This window comes from Mus pahari, chromosome 23, assembly GCF_900095145.1.
Source record: "Mus pahari chromosome 23, PAHARI_EIJ_v1.1, whole genome shotgun sequence".
Taxonomy (NCBI): domain Eukaryota; kingdom Metazoa; phylum Chordata; class Mammalia; order Rodentia; family Muridae; genus Mus; species Mus pahari.
In genome coordinates, this window is record NC_034612.1 from 26656659 (window position 1) to 26678745 (window position 22087).

At 47.5% G+C, this 22087-nt stretch overlaps 1 protein-coding gene across 9 annotated transcripts in view; it reads right to left on the reverse strand.

The window, feature by feature from the left end:
• Cux1 (cut like homeobox 1) overlaps positions 1 to 22087 on the reverse strand; it is a 321311-nt gene that overhangs the window by 234925 nt on the left and 64299 nt on the right. For all 9 annotated transcript variants that reach the window (XM_021222682.1, XM_021222681.1, XM_021222678.2 and 6 more), the window contains exon 2: positions 5201 to 5311. In XM_021222682.1, the coding sequence (XP_021078341.1) occupies positions 5201 to 5311 (111 nt within the window). The remainder of the gene's footprint in view (positions 1 to 5200; positions 5312 to 22087) is intronic.

Consider the following 22087-nt stretch of genomic DNA (forward strand, 5'->3'; position numbering starts at 1 on the left):
GAGGCAGGCGGATTTCTGAGTTCGAGGCCAGCCTGGTCTACAGAGTGAGTTCGAGGCCAGCCTGGTCTACAGAGTGAGTTCGAGGACAGCCAGGGCTACACAGAGAAACCCTGTCTCGAAAATCAAAAACGAAAAAAGGATTATTACCCTCTACTCCTTCCTTCTTAATTGTCTAGCGCTGGGTCTTCCTTTACTCCAGGGTGGCCTTAACTCATAGCAACCCTCGCATCTCAGCCACCACAGTCCTGGCTTCTTCATCTTTCCTCTCCCTCCTCCTTGTCCTAATTCCTCGCCTCTGCAAAAGGTTGAAAGGTAAAGATGTGGGGTTCATTGCTTCATCCATAACTCTGAAAACATTTCCTCCCCATAGACAAAAAGCAGAGATCTCTCCCCACAGCATCTGCTAAAGCACAGAAGTTGTCCACAAATCTAACCTTCTCCTATCACGGTCAAGAATTCCTTCCACATCCTAGAAGAGACTGTCCCACGTCTACCATTGTAAAAATGCTGTACAAGAGTGCATCCATCTACCAGGTACAGAGGTATTTACCTGCAGTCCTAGATCTCGGGAGGGGGAAGCTGAAAAATCAGGAGTTTGAGGACAGCCTTGGTTACATACTTAGTTCAAGACCAACTGGGTTATGTAAGAGCCTATCAAAGCCTAAGGGCAGGCTAGGGATATAGCTGGGTTGGTAGTACTTGCCTGCCGTGCACTCTATCCCACATCACCTCATAAACCAGCCAGGTGCATGTAACCCTAGCACGCAGAGAAATGGAGGCGGGGGCCCAGAAGCTCACATTTGAACTAAGTTTGAAGCCAGCTTGGCTACATGAGAACTTGTGGAGGAAGAGAAGGGAAAGATGGAGATGGGAATGAGTGACCATAAATCAGAGAAAAGAGCCCAGGACCAAGGTGGCACAGGGAAGTTAAGATTCTGACCCCTGGAAGACAAAAGCCAACTAACAACTGCTGTGTTATATGAGGCACCGAGATTATTCCCTGTCACGACACAGTATGCCAAATCAGACGCCAGAGCAATGGGGGCTGTGGTTACTATACTGGACTCACCTGCCCTGGTGGAGGCAGTAAAGATGGATGAATGGCCACCTCCTGGCCTAGCTAGGCCCCCAGTAGTCAGGGCTGGGGCCGAACTCTTCTCCCCAAAACAGGAGCCAGAGAAGGCCATATGTAACCAATGCCTATCAGCACTTGACATCCTTAGGAAGCATGCTCCAGTGAATAAGAAATACCAACGTAGGGCTGGTGAGATGGCTCAGTGGGTAAGAGCACCCGACTGCTCTTCCGAAGGTCCAGAGTTCAAATCCCAGCAACCACATGGTGGCTCACAACCATCCATAACAAGATCTGATGCCCTCTTCTGGAGTGTCTGAAGACAGCTACAGTGTACTTACATATAATAAATAAATAAATCTTTAAAAAAAAAAAAAAGAAAAGAAATACCAACGTAAAACATGTACTGGGGGTGGGGGGTGGGGTGGGGTGGGGGCTCACTCATGAGGAAAGCACTCACCAGAAAAACATGGGGACCTGAGTTTGGATCCCCAGAACCTGCATCAAACTGGGTATGGCCACACACTTCTATAATCCTATGGTCATATGGGAGGCAGAGACACCAGAACTCCTAGAAGCTTACAGGACAGTTACCCTCTTACAGCATAGAACAAAAGATCCCTGTCTCAAACAAGGTGGGAGATGAGAATCACTAACACTGAGGCTGTCCACACTCATGCTATGATGACACACACACACACACACACACACACACACACACACACCCTCACTTCTCCCCTTCTTTTTTGTATTAAGATAGAGAAAAAAAAACACACTGGAGTGAGAAAAGACAATTGAGTGGCCAGCCCAGCATTTTTCTTAAGGATCCCATCAAAAACAGCTGATGTTGTGCAAAGCTATCTCAAGACCAGAGTGCCCAGACTCCTCTAGAAGCACACCAGGTATGAAGACACCAATCTGGTCTTTGAAATCACATTCAACCAACAAAGCCCTGAGTCACAAGACAATCAGTGGTATGGCTTCTCTGAGCATGTGTGAGGCTGTGGGTTCCATCCCCAGCACAGGGTAAATCAAAACCAAGCAGACAAAGAAACCAACCAACGAGAGGAGGTGGGGGGGAGACCATGACACAGACAGATGGACGGACAGACAGACAGATTGAGAAAGACATGGCTCTAACAAGACTCAAAAAAGCAGAAGTGTTTATCTGCATGGAAGGTTACTGAGCCATCTGTGGCTCATGCAGAGAATACTGTCACATGGATATGTGTATGATGCAAGGAAAGACTTCGGCAGAAGATGCCAGTTATGGGATCCCAGCACTCAGCTTGCCACATGGCATGGTCCGCTGCTGGGTGGAAGAGATAAAAGCTAAAGAACAGGGTTAGAATTTCCTCCGCAGAACCCAACTGTCTGACACATGGAAGGGGTTCCATAAATATCTGCAAAATGATTAACTATCAGTACAATCGCCCTGGGGAGTATTTTAAACTGTTAACTATTAAATTAGAATTTTCTTTCTTTTGGTTATTTTGGGGGGGGGGGCAGGAGGTCCCCTAAACTATATTTATGAAGCAAAGATCCACTGCACCTAAAGCATTGCATAGTGTTCTACGCTAATACCAGTTTGTTTTATTTTATATTTTAGGTGAGGCTGAGCCTAGGACCTTGTGCATGCTAGGCAAGCATTTTATGGCCCCCGCCCCTCATAGAGAGACTGCAGGAGAGCACTCTACTGCTGAACCATATGCCCACGGCCCTGTTTTTACTTACTATTTTAAGACAGGGTCTCACCAAGTTGCTGAGTTGGTCTTGAACTCACTCTTTACACCTACTGCCTCAGCTTTCTTCAATAGAAGGACGGCGAGTATGAGTCACAAGACCGAGCTTTCAAATTAATAAGGGCACACCATGGGTAGCAGAGACCAGGTATACAAGTAGCCTTTCATAAGCACATACAAGCACGCCCCTACTATATGTGTGTGTGTGCGCATATGTCCAGATGTTCCCAGAAGCTCTGTACGCAGTGTCCTGATGTTACCATTGTTTAGGGGACAGATAATGCTATTAGAACTTTGGATCAGTATATCTTTACTAAGAAATGTATGCAGTCTTCAAGTCACCTGAGGCAAACAACAGGGAAAGCATTAGGCCCGCAAGACACCCATCATCTGGGACTAGAGAGATGGCTCAGTGAGTAAGAACACTTGTAGCTCTTGCAGGGGACCAGGGTTCAGTTCCTACCACCCACATGGTGGGTGAGAACTACCTATACCTTCAGTTCCAGGGCATCCAGAGCCCTTTTCTGGCCTCCTCAGGCACCAGACACACATGTGGTATATAGACATACATGAAGGCAAAACTCTCATACATATGACAAATTTTAAAGGTAGAAATTCATGAATAAAAACTGTCTTTGGGATAATACTTGGTCTAATCAAAGAGCAGCTATTAATTATTCTATATGGGGGGTGAGGTATGGAGCTAGGATGGCTGAAGGTCTTGCAATGCATGAATTCCTGGGTTCGATCCCCAGTATCAAGGAAATCAAGTAAGGTACTGTATGCCTACAGTCTCAGTACACTTGAGGGCTGGAGGCAAAAGGAGCAGAGATTCAACATTCTCTGACACACTGTGAGCCTGGGTTCCATGAGATCCTGTTGCTATATTATGTAGATAAATGTTTTTAAATCCATAGGAAATGAACCATTTAAAAGTAAATTTGTACTTACAAAGTAACTGCGATCTACTTCACATTAACCACAATTTTTAGATTAAAATACTTCAACCAATACTGCTGTACCCAGAAGCTCTGTACATAGTGTCTCAATAGAAGGATGAATTTGTTTATGAATTTGTTGATGTAGTGTTACAAAACTCTAACTTTAAAAGTTGAATGACTGGGTGGTTTAACTACTGGAAATGACCAATATCACCAAGATAACTAGATGCAACCTTAAGCAAAGCTGGTGGTCCAGTTCTGCTGCCAGACCCAAGCCTTCCACTCACCTGGGACTCCACACATATGGCTACAGCTCCTCCCTCCACACTGTCAGACTGCTTCACGTGCTCTCGTAGACACCCATCTTTCCCCTTTGAGCATCCCAGGACACCAACTGGACCCTCCCCCTCTACTTACATCTGAACTCTGGCCTTAAAATCCTTTAAAGATGGATGATAGAAGATATTTTTAACTTAGTTGTGGTGATGTACTCAGGAGGCTGACTGTGGGTCTGAGGGCTAGCCTAGGCTATACAGGGAGCACCTATCTCAAAAGATAAAAGGAAACAACAGCTAGAAAGATTTAGGTGATGGGGAGGCATCTCAGCCGGCAGAACACTTGCCCAGCATGCAAGGCTTCCTAGATCCCGCCCCCAGGATCACATAAACTTAGGCTGTGGTGCACACCTGTAATCCCTACACTTGAAAAGTGGAGGAAGGACCAGGCTGCATAAGAAGGAGAAAGCCAGAGGAGCTCTAGCATTAATCTGTTCCCTCACTACAGAATGGGTCAGACAGCCCAAGTCCCTGCTGCCATGCCTTCCCTGCCACACTGTGAGCCTAGGTAACCCTCTCCTTTTAAGCTACTTCTCAGGTACTTTTGTCATGGAAATGAAAAAAGTTACTAATATGACTCCCAACAAACTCCTAAAAGAGAAGCCCAGACTCTAGAAAGAGTGCACTCCCACTACCCCTAACAACCTGTGTCAAAAAACACAGAGGCCATAACAGAGCAAACAAGGTTTTACCAGAAATATTAATGCAATGCATCTTTGAACACACTGCCGCCTAACATCATGGAAGCCAGTCTGGCATGAAGCCCACTGGCCCCCAGTGGCCCCCTGAGGACTTCAGTCAACACCACCCTGATGTATCAGAGGCTAGAACAGAGCATGAGCCTGACACTGCTCGTGCCCAGCCTATGCAATGTCTGTACTTGGTATCAACACATGTCTTACTGATTCTAACAATTTGTCCACTGCCACAGCCCATGGCTTGGGTGAGGCACAGACTCTGCCAGGGTGCAGTTGGAGGCATCCAAACAAAGAAGCGGGCATCTCACCATGCAGTTTTTCTGGGGAACTAGGAAATGTCTCAGTAAATGTTCTACATTTTCCCAGGGGTCATAAGACCCCTTCTGAAGACTGTGACACAGTCCCAGCTCACCTCTGGAGTGTTCTTCTTAAATTCTCGGCTCTGCTCAATGAGCCGCTTTCTGGACTGTTCGCTCTCATCTTGCCTGTTTGCCAATACTGTTGCGGTGGCATCAAGTTCTCTCTGTGGGGAGACCCAGAAAGGAAAAGCAAGATTATAATTTGCAGTTTCTATCAGGAGGGATCATGTGTACAGTGGGCTTGAATAAAGAGGAGGGCCCCTGGGAATCAACTCTCTCAAGGACAGTGTTAAGGACCATAATAAGTATAATACATCTACCCAACACCAGTCCCATAGACACTAAATGGAGAAAACCAAACATGCTCAGCATGCTGTACAGTGCCCTATGGCACTGCACAAAGGATTCCTCCCTATGCCAGCACACATAGAAATAGTCTCCCTGCTAAACCTCAATTGGGTCAATGCCCCCCACATCTCTTTAGGCCATTCTCCTGAGTTCTGGTCCACTTGTCTAACGTGGTATTTCCCCCCAATGGAACTACAAGTCTATAGTAGGAACCTGACACTGGAGATAACAACAGCTGCTTTGCTTCCACTCAACAAATATTTCTTGAAAACTTAGAGTAGACCAGGCATCCCAATTGCAACCATTAACTTATTAGTTTGCAAGAGGGACCTTTAAAAAGCAAATCCCAAGAATAATTATTTCTATTATCCTGTAAGCTTTTCAGAGGCAAGGTTCACCAAACATCCCACATGCCCTGGAGTCTGAGAACCCCCAGGGTGGGTTCCCAGAACACTGCCCAGGTCTGAGGGCTCTGTTCTGAATGGCAGTCAGTCCCACACAGTGTCGGAGAACCTGTGCCCCAGCTCTGAAGCCTCTGGGAGGATCTGCCATGAGGAGCTGCCCTGAGCAGCCTACAGCAGATGGGCCCAGGATGGAGCTCCAGGCTCACAGCAGGTATACAGGCCATGTGGCTGACCATCCAATGGCCTGCTGTCTCATATGCTAAGTCAAGTAAATTCAGTTACTGAACATACGGAGCAGAATATTCTGTGTGGCATTAGTGACTGTTATAAGTGACTCCTCCATCCACAGCAGATCCCATCATCTGATGTTTCTGAGAGAACTAAAAGGCCAAGAAGGCCACCAGAGTCTACCTACTTCCTAAAACAATACATGATTCTCCCCTGACCCCCCAGAGACAGGGTCTCATGTACCCCAGATTGGCCTTAGAGTCCATATAAAGCTGGGGGAAAAAATAACCTTGAATTCCTAATCTTACTGTCTCTGCCTTCTTCCCAGTTGTTAGGATTATAGGCATGTATTAAACAGTTCTAGGGATAGAACCCAGGGCTTCATGCTTACTCTGTAAGCACTCTAGCAACCGAGCCATATCCCTAATCCCCAGAGAATCTCCAAGTCTTAAAAGGAGATGTGCAATGCATGTCCCCAGAGCTGGAGGCGCTCACATAAGGCATGGAAGGGAGTATGGAAAGGAGCTGATGGGCAGAATAGGGTGTTCGTCATTCAGAAGATATTCCCTGCTACCACCTGAGTGAGGCTGGGGTGGGAAGTGAAAGGCAACCTGCCTTGTAGAACTTTCCAGAAGGATGTGAAGTAAGGGGGAGGTCCCCCTGCCTCCTCTTCTTCAGAGCTGGAGGCACAGGCATGTGTCACCACTCTATGTGGTGCTCAGAAGAAATGCCAGGGGTCCCTGCATACTAGGCACTCTACAAACTGAACAACATCCCCAGCCTCCTGCTTCCTTTTTAGTGGAAACAACCCAGTAGGCCAGAAAGCCATCTTAGGTGATGCTTCCCTGGTACCATGATGGTGTGGCTCGTGGCCAGACAAGATGACAGAGAGCTGGAACAACCAACCAGCATGCTGTCAACTTAGAAATCTAAAGACAGTTTAAATGTGGAGAGGGAACTGTGAGGTGGGGAGAGGCCTCATGCCACACTCTTCCCTTTAGTATTTCTGGCATTCAAACAAATCCTGGGTGAGCAAATCCAAAGCAATACTGTGGGCTAGCATTCAAGAACAGATGTCAAAGCTACTGCAGAAAAGAGGGAAACACTGGGCGTTTTGATAGACCACATTTGAAAGTCATCTCAGAGAAGAGGAGGCAGGGGAAAAAGAGCAACCGCCACCAACGTGGGGAAGTGGGATGGAAAGAGAGGCAAGCAAGCAGTCGCAGATAACGCAGAAGGCTTGCAAAAATATAAACAATCTGGCAAGAAGGAGGACTTAGATGGCTATATTTAAGCAGCAGAAGAAGTTATAACGGGAGACTTGGAGAAGGGCGGAAAAAAGCCAATATTGAAATATGACAGGAACGGGAGAAGTTGATATTTCCTTCCAGGCACAGGCGCGCGCGCGCGCGCGCGCGCACACACACACACACACACACACACACACACACACAACGTGGAGAATTGTGGAGAAACAGAAAACCGGTGCTGGCTGCTGTTTCAACAGGGATCCTGCCGCTTGCCATGAAGAAGTCTGGGCCTCCAGCTACAGCACAAGTAGCAAATCCTGGCTTCTTTAACTGAGTGGGTTGTTCAATGTTGTGGGAACTTGAGGGGTTCTAGCCTTCCCAATGAGTGAGTACATTTTGGGGGATAAAGTAAGAGCACGGGGCTGCTGGGCATGGTGGTGTATTCCTGTAGTCCCAGCACTCAGGAGGTGGAAGCAGGAAGATCAGAAGTTCAAGGCCAATTTCTGCTTCACATCAAGTTTGAGACCAACCTGGCACCAAAAGTAAGTTAAGTAAATAAATAAATAAATCAGGTTAGAAAGAAAGCTCTCTGAGTAACACAGCTGACTTGTGAGCACCAGGACCCGAGTTTAGATTTCAACATCCACATACAATGTGTAAGGCTGACATTAGAAAGGAAATAGAGGGTTCCTGGAGCTTACTGGCCATCCAGGTACAAAACAACTCCCACTGTAATGAGAAACTGTCCCCAAAAGGAACAAGATGGATGGCACCTGAGGAGAGACGGCAGAGGCTGTCTTCTGGCATCCAGACATGTACAGGGAAAGGAGTGAGGGTGAGGCGCATATGTACACCCACACCCACACATACACTAAAGCACATAGGTCAGATCCTCTGTTTCCTAAGCCCAGCTATTTGTCCTTTGATTCCGAGGTCTCTCTGCAGACTGAAGGATCAGACAGCTTGAGTTGAACAGGTGGCCTGTGACTAGGAACCTACATTGCAAAGCCAGTGCACCTGGGCCACTTGCTGCTGGCAGTCAGAGACTGACTCTATGGGGTTCCACCTCACTCCTTTACCCAACCTTGCAGACATATGTGAACCAACACGTGGAGCCAACAGGGGTCTCCAAATTTAATACCGTGCTGCCTCCTGCCACCACGGAAACAGATTGACACAGTGAGTAGACTGAGCCTTCCGCCAATGCGTGGAGCTTCCACTGCTCCAGATAGGGCTGGTCACATTTGAAAGGCTCAAAGACTTAGGCTAAATTATTCCCCCCAAAATTTAAACCACCACCAAATCCCGTGTGGGGTGTGTGTGTGTATGTGTTTGTGTGTTTGTGTATATGTGTGTGTGTGTGTGTGTGTGTGTGTGTGTGTGTGTGTGTGTTCATTCACACATGGAGGCCAGAGATGGATGGCAGGAATTTTTCTCACTCTCCCTCACTTTGAGGCAGGGTCCCTCACTGCACCAGAAGTTCATAGATTCAGTGAGACTGGAAGGATAATGAGAATGCATTATAATGATAATGGGAATGTATTGATATTTTAAGTCCTACCATCCAGGTTCAATAGCACAGGCCTTTAGCTCCAGCTAGTTGACAGGTTGAGGGAAGAGGATCATTTCAGTTCAGGAGCTCCAGGAATCCATCCACTGGGGTCCACTCCCCCAGAGCTGGGACTGCAGACCTGCACTGCCATACCAGCTTTTAATATGGGTGCTGAAGCTCCAAATTCAAGTCCTCATACTTAGTTTAGCATCAGATGCTTGCCTGACTGGACCATCTCCCCAGCCCCCACCAGACCTTTTAGAAGGAGAATAAGACCTGCATTCTCGAGCTCCAGAAACAAGACGGAGGAAGTAGACAGCTATAAAACTCAAGGCCAATACCGTTTTATTATCTACTGAGTCTGTCTATTCTCAAAGTGTCAAAGACAATGACGTACTAATAAGAGAATCTAATGTGTTGAGAGGAAGGGGAGATGAGGGACCAAAATACAGGATCATCAGCCCATGAGTCACAGGTCACATGGAAACAGGAGCACAGAGAGGCCCACATCCGAAAGGCATTAAGATGCAAAAAAGGGAAAAACTGGAACTAACATACTGCCTGTGAGCAGCACTATTTGGCATAGGCACCGATGGATGATTCTGCGGTGATTGTTAAAAACAGGGGGAAAATGTTTTTTACATGGAACCAAAAATACTATGTGAGACATGGGACGTCATCAAGATATACCTAGTCAAAATCAGCAAACCATCAAACAGGACTTACACTTCACACTCTCCACATGCTAGCCAGACTCTAATGATTTCCAGAAAGAAACACAAGAAACATGAACTGTGTTTGCTCTCAAGAGCCAGTGAAGAAGGAACTTACTCTGAGGTGTGTACTCTGGCTGGTTCTTGGGAAAATGGGAATGTATTGATATTTAAAGTCCTACCATCCAGGTTCAATAGCACAGGCCTTTAGCTCCAGCTAGTTGGCAGGTTGAGGGAAGAGGATCATTTCAGTTCAGGAGTTCCAGACCAGCTTCAGCAACATAGCAAAACTCATCTCTGGGGGTGTGGTCTATCATTAGAACACTTGCCTAGAATCTTCCAGTAAGAGGTGTGTCTCAGTGGTAGAGCCCCTGCCTAGAACCCCCCAGTGAGGGCTGGTGTTCAGTGGCATAGTATGTGCCTAACTTGTAGGAGTTCCATCCCTAGCAAAAAAGAGAAAGGAGTTGAGATGAGCCATCTTTTGCCAAACAGCTTCACCTTTTAACATGTACTCACTAGCCAGAGGGGGAAAGGGAAAGAAGAAAAGTGAAGGAGGCTGCCATGTCAGCTATTCACAAAAATACAGCTAGGCCAGCCAGAAACTCTTTGCCCTATGTTGACCCTAGGTACCAGGTTGTCAGGGTTGGCAATACGCACATGAACTCACAACCTGGCATATCCAACAAGATAGAAAACACTAGAAATGTCACTAAAACACCTCATATAGAAACTGTTTTCTTTTTCAAAGAGGTCCCTCCCTAGATGACTGGATGGCAAGGTCCAGGGTGAAACTCTGGCTTTCGAAGCACACAGCCCCTGAACAGCATGTGGCTTACATGGCACCTCTTGGTGCTCTGTATGCTAAGCCATAAAGAGGAGCTAGTGAGTGTCCTCTTCATCCCTCAAGGTTATTCCACTGGCCAGGCCGAGAGTCCCTGCCCTTCCTGAGCTTCCAAAGGCACAGCCAAGGCTCAGGATCATTATGGAGAGCCCATGGCTATTGGCAAGTCCCTTGTGTGTGAGCTCACATACATACAGGCAGGCCCTCCTTGTCCTGAGGGACAGTGGTAGGGCTATTTGCCCTGAACTTTGGGTTTTTATTTTTTTGTTTTTGTTTTTGTTTTTCTCTGTCTATGACAGATCCTCGAAGGGTTCCTAATGGTTCCAAGTTTCTCTCTGTGGGAACTCCAGCCTCTGGACCAAATGAAGACAAACCAACAAATACCATGCGATACCCATGTGAAAGCAACTGGAGCTGGGCATGGTAGTGCTGGCTGCTTCCCAGCACCTTGAAGGCTTAGGCAGGACGAATGGGGAATGGAGCCAGCCTGGGCTAAATAGAAAACCTGTCTTGGAAGGAAGGAAGGAAGGAAGGAAGGAAGGAAGGAAGGAAGGAAGGAAGGAAGGAAGGAAGGAGAAAAAGAAAAGCACATGGAGAGGATGTTTAAAATCAGTCTGAATGGTTGCTGAGATGGCTCAGCAGGTAAAGGCATTTACAGCCAAACCTGACCATCTGAGTTTGATCTCTTGGACCCACAAAGTATAAAGGACCAAGTGCTGCAAGCTGTCCTCTGACCTCCACAAACACACCATGGGGTGCAAACATGCATGTGCATCCACACACACACTGACACACAAAAGTAAGTGGAAATGTAATGTTTCAAATTAGTCTTGAGACCACCAATGATGATTTCGAAATTACTCACCCTAAAAGCATGTCTTTTTTTTTTCTTTTGCTATAGTAAGAATGCAGTGTACCCCACTTCTTCTGAGGCTCTCTCTTACTCAAGCCTTCAGGAGCAGGCCTCTGTATACCATTGGCCATGCTTTCCACTGAGCGGGTCTCCTTAGACCTGCAAAGCAGTCTCCATGGCCACTGCAGCCTCATGGCAGGTCAGAATCAGTACCCTAACTTATGCAACAGTAACACAAACCAAGCATTCTTTTGCATTATCTCTACGCTTTTTAAAAACTGTGTGTGGGGGAGATAGAGGGGAGGGGAAGGGGGAGAAGGAGGGAGAGGGAGAACACAACTTTGGGGAGTCGGTTCTCTCCATCCATCCTGTGTGTCCTGGGAACTAAACTCAGGTCATTAGTCTTAGCTGCAAGCACCTTTCTTTACCACTGACTCTCCTTGCTGACCCAAACTCTACCTTTAATCTGAGAACTCATTTCAGATGCTCTCCCCTTAGAGACTGTCTGTCAAACCCATGACAACAGCTACAGCTCACAGAGGAACTGTCAATGACATCAATGCAAGTAAAAACTGAGCTGCTGTATACACAGAGGCAGGCCTCTGTGATTGCTGCCCAGGCAGTTCACTCATACTCTAGCTCCCACATTTGTTTGGACTAATAGAATGTACTCCAGTTTCAAAGGATTGAAGATTCCAGGCTGAGCCACCCATCAAATTCCCGTCGCCTCTTCTAGCCCCCACTCAAAATATCTGTCTGGGGCTAGAGGTGTGGCTCAGCATTAGAGTGTTTTCCCCAATATGAGGCTAAGGACACAGTCAGCAGTACATGACCTGTCTAGAATCCTCCAGCTCAGTGGTACAGCTCTGGTCTAGAATTCCCCAGGGAGGGGCTGGGGACATAGCTCAGTGGTAGAACTCTGGCCTAGTGTACACCAGTGAGGAGCCAGGGGTGTTGCTGGGCATAGATTGATTGACTGTCCAGCAGTGAGAGGCCCTGGGTTCCATCCCCAGTACTGAAAAATAGATAGATGGATGGATGGATGGATGGATGGATGGATGGATGGATGGAGATGCCCTTCAGTCAGTGGCATCGGGAAACCTGGACAAGAACTTGGGCTCCTCCCTCCCACAGCCTGTGGTAGCCATAGTCAGTTGGTGTCCCCTCTCTGGAGATTAATTAAGATAATGCATCTCAAGTTCAGGGCGCAGTAACTGTTACATCAAGGTTAATTTCTCTTTACTAGCGAAGCCACACACTTGGCCTCAGCCCTGGATTCACTCTGCAACCAGCGTCCTCGACCAGGGTAGGAGCTCTGGAGACTGTCAGATAAACCAGAAGCCACGCAAGCTGAGGGGACTGCTGTCTAGCAGAGAAGAGAGAAGCAGGAAAGATCGACAAGACAGAAGGAAATGTGCTGATGGAGAAAAGTGGGAGAGGCTGGGGAAGAAGGGAAGGCACCTAAGTTTCTGTGAAGGGCCTCTGTCTTTACTGCACTGGGGCTGTGAGGGGCAGGCTAAGGTCAGACAGCAGCACGTGTGTCTGTCTATTCAACGAGAAGTATAAAAATGACCTACCCTAAATATATGTATACACACAGGAATCAAACTATCCATTGCAAATACACACACACACACACACACACACACACACACACACCCCTGCTTACACAGGCACAGGCTTGGGATTTCTACAGAAATCTTTATAGGTACAAAACCTCTTGCAGCAGAGAAAGAAATGGGGTGAGACCTCTGACGATTAGGGAGTCCCTATACAGAAGCCAGCCACAGTACTACTGAATCAGGCTGACTGCCCGTGTAAAGGCATCTGGGCATGGTAAAGACAGGGCAGTTAGGAAAGGAGATGCACACCAGAACAGCCAATATCAACCTCTCCCACTAAACACTGGGATAAGCTGGTAGGGGCCGGGCTGGTAATCAACATGGAGCAATGATGGGAAAAGGACAAATGGAGCTGAAAGGTAGGCCTAGGAGGCACCACGGCTGGGGATACAGGCCTGCATACAGAGGTTCACAGGCCAGACTGGGTTACACAGAAAATTCCTATCACATAGGGGGTAGGGGGGATTGGAGGATGGAGAGGCAGCCCGGCAACTCTTGCTGCTCTTCCAGACAACCTGATTTTGATCCCCAGGACCCACTATTGGATGGCTTGCAACTGCCTCTAACTCCAGTTCCAAAGGATCCAATATCCTTTTCTGTCTCTACAGGCACCCACACCTACTCACCCACCCACAGGAAGGGGGCGGGGAGATACACAAAAATAAAAATAAAATCTGTTAAGAAGAGAAAAGACATACTGTTTTCTAACTAGAGGAACAAAAAAGGTGGGAGGGACAAAATGGGCAAGTGTACAAGTCCGTGCCAGCATATATGACCTTCCCCAGGACTTGGGGGTGACAGGAACTCTATGTTGTAAGCCTTGGGGAGCAATCTTTGTGACAGTTGGCCATCTTCATCCCCCCTTAAAATTAAAGTTAACCAAGAAGCACGAAAGCTCTTCACATAGTCTTACAGTACACAGTAGCCGGGTTTACATGGTTTGCCTAATCTCAAGGACACAGCCTGTTGGGACGCAAACCCAGAGTAAATGAGAAAGGATAATGTGGGCTGTTGGGATGGCTCTGTGGGTAAAGGTGCTTGCTGGCAAGCCTGACGACCTGATCTCGATCCCCAGATCTTAGAACCAGCTCCACAACGTTGTCCTTGGAACTCCACATGTATGCCATAGAACGGTGCACTAACACAGTAAGTAAATGTAAAAAAAAAAAAAAAAAAAAAGAACATTTAACTTCAGAATGAATAATTTGTGGACTCCAAATTCCTTTAAGAAACACTACCCTGGCTTGTAAGGAACAGCAGTGAACTTCAGCTCTAGAACCGGTCTGAATCACTTGTACCTGGTGGCCTTCAACAAGCCACATCCCCCACAGAATGGTCCTTCTAGAGAGACAGACCATAGTCTAAGCAGTCGCCGCGGCTGTTCCACCTGCCGTTCTTGCTAAGAGTGGGAAGCAGTTGCTACTGTTAGCTGCCTGGGACCACTAGTGCTGATTGTCAATTTGACAAAAATCTAAAATTGCCCAAGAGATGGGTCTCTTGATGTGCATGTGGGGACATCTTGACTGCATTAACTGTGGCGGAGAGGCCAGCCCTATTGCCTGGCTGGGATCCTGCACCGGACAATGGAGAAGGGGAGCCAAGCAGCACATGCATTCTCCGAGCTCTGGTTCTCGCTATGAACGTGATGAGGCCAGTTTCTCCAAGCTCCTGCTATCTTGATGTCTATGTGATAATGCACTATACCTTGAACTGTGAGCTAAAATAAACCCTGGCCTCCCTAACGTTGTTTTTACAAAGGTATTTTATCATAGCAATAGGAAAAGAATGTTTTTTAAAAAGCTGGCCTACTCTGCATTCTGGGCCCTATAAGCCTTTCAGTGAATCTCTTAAGATGGAGAAGTTTTAAGCAAGAGACCCAAGATTTGGAGGGTTGTAGTTTTGCTTTACACCCATCACAACCTACCCCCACCCAGAGTAAAAATAAACCGCAGCTGCATCTGACAAGCCTTGCACCACATACAATACCTGCTAGACTCTAAGATAGTAAGACGTGAGAGACAGCGTCCCGAGGTGAATAATGAAATATACTGAACATCAGACAGCAGGTGTTCTAAGAGCAGCCAGTGTCAGGAGGGGAGGGAAGTCAGCCTTTTAAGCTGTACAGAAGGGGTATGGCTTTACAGATCAACTGGACAGTATGCACTGCCTGGTGCTGGACTGGTTCGGAAAGTCTACCTCAGGCACTAGGATCTTTGGACACAAATGAGGCAGCCTGACTTCTATCTTCAGCCTCTTGGCTCCAAACAGGAGTCGCCTTCCTCTTTCTTCTCCCAACTGCCCACAGAGCCCTCCTGAGCCTCACCAGCAGCACACCAGCCCTCCACCATGCCCAACCCAAGGCTGGATCCCAATGTCTGTCTGTCTGTCTGTCTGTCTGTCTATCAGTTAGTTTCGCCCCAGGTTGTCTTGTGCCTGAGCTAAAAAGAAAATGCCCCTTCATCCCTGGTTGGGTCCAGTGTACTTTGCTTCCTGTGTCCCCAGACCATAGTACCCCCCAGCAGGGTCCTGCCTAGGAAACCGGTTCTATGGACACTGCCACTCCCATGGGCCTTGAGATGAACCTGGGGGAGCTCTGGATTCCTCCAAGGCTCCCTCTGCTTGGGCCTTTCAGAGTTCACTCAGAATACACTGGGAGACAAATTCAATCCATTATTCACTTGGTCACCGATATGACATGCTGCCCACCTAAACCACATCGTGCACTTCAGTGGAAGGGTGTGCTCGGTTGGTAGAGAATCCGCCTGCCATGTCTGAAGCTCTAAGTTGGCTCTTCAGCCCTGCATAAACTGGGCATGGTGGTGCACAGCTGCACTCTCAGTGCTCAGGAGACTAAAACAGGAGGAAGTGGTCTGATGCCAGGCTGGCTTACACAGTGAAAGGATGCCAGGCTGGTTTACACAGTGAAAGACTGTTGGTCTTTTTTTTTTTTTTTTAAACAAGAGGACAGTGGAATAGTTGGTCTAGTATGGGTGCCACCCACGGAGCCTGAGAACCTGCATTCGATCCCCAGGATCCACATGGATCAATTCCACACAAATGAGTTTACTCAAGTCAGCCTGCCCAGTGCTCTAGCCAAAGCACATCATGGACAAACAGACCCAAACTTCTGCACAACAGAGACAGGCCTGAGAGCTCTCTTCAGAGGACTGACCCAACATCATATTAACTGGACTCAGGAATGAAACTAAGGGAGACAAGCAGGCTGAAGCATCTAAACTGTAGTTCCCAGCAGCTGCACAGCTGAAAACTCAATCAAGATCTCAGTTTCTCTGGGCTGGGGATGTAGCTTACTTGGTAGAGTAATTGTCTGGTGTGCATGAAGCCCTGAGTTAAGTCTCCAATACTACCCAAAATGAGCATGGTGATACATGCCCATCATCCCTGCACTTGGGAGATGAAGTTAGAAGTTCAAGGTCATCCTCAGCTATATAAAGAGTTTAATGCCAGCCTGGGCTATATATGAGACCCTATCTCAGAAATAACACAAGACTACTTTGGCTTCTTAGTCACAGTGACCACATGTCAAGGATCACAAGCCATATGTGATGAATGGTAACATAAAGTCTGTTGGTCTTATCAGTTGGTCCAGAAAATTCTGTTAGACAGTGCTGGTTTTCAGGCTTAGGTTCAATCCCCAGCACAGGGAATGGAGGTATATGACTATAATCTCAGCAAATACTGGTGCCCATTTTGTGGGCAGGAAACTGAGGGCCAGATGGAAGTACAGCTTTGTCTAGATTCCCCACAGGAAGGAGAGAACTGAGTATGTCTGTTGCCCAATTTTTGACTGTGAGAAACCCACCCTGTCTCCTCCCCATGCTCAGAGCCAATACAGCTCCCCTTTTCCAGGAAACAAGAACGGGTGAGCAGGTCATCTTAGAGAAAATGAGGCAGGCAGAGGGAAGCCATTGTGTTTTAATCTCAAAATAATCGCACCACTGCCAAGAGGAATAACCCTGATCTCATCTAGGCTGGTAGAAATGTTTTCCTCCTAAAGTATTTGTTTCAGAAATAAGCCTTTAATTTGAACACTTTGGGAGCCAACATTTCTGTCTGTTGAAAATATTTATCTCCATTGTTTGGCAGGAATCAATTTGTTAGGGCATCAGCCACTCTGGCAAAGGTTCCATGCTACTTCCCTGGGAAAGCGCTGACGGCTAAGCTGCCTTGCAGATATATTCTCTCTCTCTCTCTCTCTCTCTCTCTCTCTCTCTCTCTCTCTCTCTCTCTCTCTCTCTCTCTNTGTGTGTGTGTGTGTGTGTGTGTGTGTGTGTCTTTCCACAAACATCTGTCAGCATAGATCTAGACTATGAATCAGAAACAATAAATAAAAAGAAGCCACCTGAGGCATGCATGCTGGGACAGACACATTTTGGAGTGTCTGGAATATAGAACAAGCTTGGTGAGCAACTGGCTGCTGATCATTTTCAGGTGTATTTCCTTATTCTTCAAGCAGCTGAACACTTGGGAGCTGGTACTTTCTCACATAGCCCCACACTCTTAGAATAAAAAGTATGCGTGTATATGTGTGCAGGTACACCAGTGTGCTTGGGCTGTGGATGCCTTCACTGGAGTTCCCGAGGAGCTGTTCACCTTGGTTTTTAAACAGGGTTTTTCAGTAGCTAGAATTCCTCTAGGAGGCTAGGCTGGCTGGCCAGTGAGCCCCAGAGGTCTACCTGTTCCTCCCTAGCCCTAGGATAACAAGTGCATGATAACACCATGCCCAGCTTCTTTAAAAACAAAACAAAAAATGCATTATGGGGGTTGAACTCAGGTCCTGAAGCTTTTTCTAAGTGAGCAACCACGTGTCTTGAGCTCAAGGCAGCCCAGGCTCCATCCTAGAGCTAGTTCCTCCTAGGATAAGATTTGGGCATTTCCCTAAGGGCCTCTAAGCTTCAGTTTTCTCTCCTGTAAAAATACATAACTGACTAGACCTCCCAGAGTAGCTAGGAAACTCCAACCCCCAACCCTCCCTTTCCTTTTCTCTAGCGCGCGCGCGCGCACACACACACACACACACACACACACACACACAGCCAACCCTTTCATAATGGTGCATATTTGTCATCCTAACACTTGGGACACTGAGACAGGGGGATCAAAGCAAGTCCAAGACCAGCCTAGGCTACAATACTAAGTGCTAAGTTACTCAGGTCTACACAAAGAGGAAAGTCTTATCTCCAAAAACAAACCACTATGATGAGTGTAATCCTAGACCTCAGGAGACTGAGGCAGGAGGGTCATCAGTTCTAGCCCAGGCCACCAGGGATACGCAGCAAGATCCTCTCTCACCAACCAAAAAGCAAGTGGGACAATTGTGATTCCAAGGCCATCCTGGACTATAACACCAGAAACTAGGAGAGAGGTGTGGAGTTAAAGCTCTGTGGCTAAGCACTTGCTGCATGCGCCCAAGGCCCTGGGCTTGCTCTCCAGCACTGCAAAGAAAGCAAAACGAGAAAAAAATCTAAACATTCCAAAGAGTTGCAGGGGAGCGGGGTGCTTAAGAGGCGGATTGTGAAAGTTAAGAGCCATCGCAGTTACAGGTGAAGTGCTAATAACTTCATTTGAAACTGTTGGGTTGGATGTGTGCGTGTGTGTGTGTTTTTTTAAATCACAGCTGTGCCTTGCACCACAACCTTACCTGTAGCTGTGTTCCCTTCTCACATTTTAATTAGCAAATAAAAGCTCTGAAAGGCTCTCAAGATGTTTCTGCCTGGAGTTATAAGTCAAAGTGGAAAAGACACTAAGCGGCTCCCCGGAAAAGCCAAACTCAGAGCAGACATTTATCAACTGCTTGCCTGAGTTCATGGGGAACTTGGATTTAGTTAAGGACTGCCACCTCTGAACCAGCTGAGCCATCCTTGACTTTATTTTTGTGGTTGATTTTTGACATTTTCAGGGCCTAGTGCCTAAAGCAAGAGTAATTTTAAGGGCATTTTAATCCACAGTGAGAACGGCCTCCAGCCCTCTTCAAACCCAGAAGTGCTGCTGCCCATCTAGTCACACTAGTCCCCAGGACAGGAACTCTATTTATCCACTGTGCCCCAGCTTGTCCAGAAGTTGGCGGGTCCCCTAGTTACAGTCACACAAAGCTAGCTAATGAGCCACTGCTACTGTCTGGACTTGCCTAAAGGATGGAGTCAGACAATTAACAAGCAAAATTACCACAAACTCTTGCTGCCACATAGTGTGTGTGTGGCCAGTCCTGCTCCCATCAGAAGTGACCCCACATCCTAGGTGTCTCTTCTGTACCCCCATCACCAATCAAAACTCCTTGGGGCAGGAAATCGCATCCCTGCAATTTGTCCGTTGGGTTATGGATATGGTTCAGTTGGTAGAGTGCTCCAATGAAACCCTGAGTGCATTCCCAGGACTTCATAAACCAGGTGTGGCCCTGCATTCCCAAAACCACCACACTGGGGAAGTGGAGACAGAAGAATCGGGAGTTAAGACATCCTGAGCTACTGGTGAGCTGGAAGCCATCTTGGGCTACATAAGACCCTGCCTCAGAAGAAACAAAGGAACAAACAAACCACAAAAAGACTTTTAGGAGAAGGTGACTGCGGGCTTGTTCCCAGCAGACCCCATTCCTAAGCGCTCTGTCTGCTAGCATGTTTCTCAGGAGCTCCCTGTGCACCTGCATGGCACTTACAGCGTGCGCTTGACAACAGCAATATCATGGTCTGTGTGGTGGGAAGGTCTGAACTGGGGTGTCTAATGGGATTGGGATAAGTCTGTCTTAACCCTACAAAGAGGAAGAGGCTGTGCTGTCTAAGAGGCAGCTGCATCAAAGTTACAGAGCTGTACCGACATGAACCGGGACTGCATGAATTCAGTGCATCTCTGGAGGAACAGCCTTGGGCTCATGACCCGGGGAGCCTACTTTCCTCCCTCCTGGCTCAGGAGCTGACTTATTTATAGACTGGGCTCCTAGCAGGGAATGTGAAGAAAGGAAATAGAGGTCCTCAAAACTGTCCTGGCCCCCAGGGCCCTCACAATGCCTACAGGGCTTGGACCTCTCCTAAGTAGAGCAGGTATCAGGACCAGCTGTGAGTGTGGACAGCGGGCTTCCTCTGCGAGCAGAGTGGAGAAAGTGCTTCCTGCCAAGGATCAGGAATATAGGAAGGTAGCAAAGGAAGCGGGGAGGCTACATACAGCCCCAAGAACAGGAAAGAGGGAAGATTCCAGAAGGCAGGGGAAATAAAAATAGCTGCTGTCAGTTTACTGACTCATCTTTTATGTCCCTTGTGGTTTTTAATCCCCGTGACAACCTAACACAGTGCTATCTGCCTGCTCTACTGTCAAGCACCCTGACATTCACAGGTACAGCCAGCTGGCCAGAAGCAGCCCAGCAGGACCTCACCAGCAGAGAGGCCACCACTGCCACAGGGCTTGACCCCAGATGGCAGGGTCCTCCTATTTTAAAGTCTGGGGGCTGTGTCTGTCCTGTGGTTCGTGATGAGGTCTGTCTTTGTGTCCCCAGCTTTCTCTCTGGGTTTCCCTCCTAGCCCCTCCCACCAGGGGGACTGCCAGAGCCAGGTCTGCTTTTTGTTTGTTTGTTTTTCAAATGTAGAAAATACTCCAATTTCGTCACAAAAGCATTAGAATTATTTATCACAATCCATTCATCTATATCCATCATACCTGGTCTGCTTTAAACAGGGTAAAGCACCATCTTCACTTGTGAACTCCTGGGTCACAGTCACCGAGACAGGGAGGAGGGAAGCACGCCTGTGACCACAAAGCTTGGAAGGCAGAGGCAGGAGGACTGTGAATCCGTGATCAGCTGGGGTTACATTGAGAGACCTTGTCTGAAGAAACGACCAATAAAGAGCTAGCTATGATGGAGCACTCCTGTGATCCCAGCACTATGGAGGTGGAGGCAGATGGGCCAAGAGTTTAAGTCAGCTTCAGGTACACCGAGTTCAAAGCCTACCTAGGCTACATGAGACCGTGTTTCAAAAACAAACAAGAATGGTTTAAGAGATAAAATAAAACAAACAAACAAGAAAACCCACAAGAATAGAGGGAAGAAAGCTGCAGCTCAACAATGAGCCCACATGGCTGGGGGGGGGGGGTGGCTAGAAGGGAATGGGATATACTTTTAACTGTGTGTGTGTGTGCATGGATGTGCACATGTGCAAGACACTGAGGGTTTATTATTCTATTACTTACCACCCTATCATTCATTTACTTATGTTTAAGTTGTTTACTTTGTGTGGATATGCATGTGTGTGAGCATACATAGGACATGCATGAGAAAGTCAGAAAACTTGGAAGGGCTGGGTTTGGGTTTTGCCTTTCTATCACTTGAGCTCAGATCATCCACCTTGGCATTAAGTACCTTTACTGCTGAAATATCTTGCAAGCTTTCCACATGGTTTTTTGAAATAGCTCTCCCTCCCTCCCTCCCTCCCTCCCTCCCTCCCTCTCTCTGTCTCTCTCTCTGAACCTAGCTAGTGTTCATGGACTAATAAGTAGGCTGGCTCCCTAGCTTCAGCTCCACGGGGCTGTAATCCTGCAGGCACAAGCTTCCACACCCAGCATTTTCCATGGGTGCTGGGGATCCAAACACTCAGCTCTCCATGCTCCCACTGTAAGGACTTTACTTCCCGAGCCACCTCCCCGGTCCTCCATCTTGATGAGCAGGTAGCAGCTGAAGTACCACTCACAGTGACATCAGGCCCCAGGAAGGGGAAGACCAAGCATAGTCTCTAGCAGAATTTTGAACCAGCTTCAGGGAATGCAGTTAATACAGGAAGCGGCCCCCAGACAAATAGGATACAGTGAAATGGAATTATGAGCCTGGCAGTGAACAGTGGTGGGAACTTCCCATCCCCGTGGCTGCCAGCTTTCGTTCTGGTCCCCTCCTTGCCTTAAATGTTCCTGGGGCTCCCAGAGCCAGGCAGCAGCTGACCTGTCAAATCTGACTTCTGGAATAAAAATGAAAAGGCCAAGTGGCAGCCGTAACATGGAATTTCCTTGTTTTTATTAGGTTAAGGCTCTTAAAGAGTAACTTTTACATTGGGGAAAACTTCTCAAATATGTACTACTTGAAACACAGCTCTGGTTACCTCTCACATGTTTCCAATCACTCCCCTTGCCAAG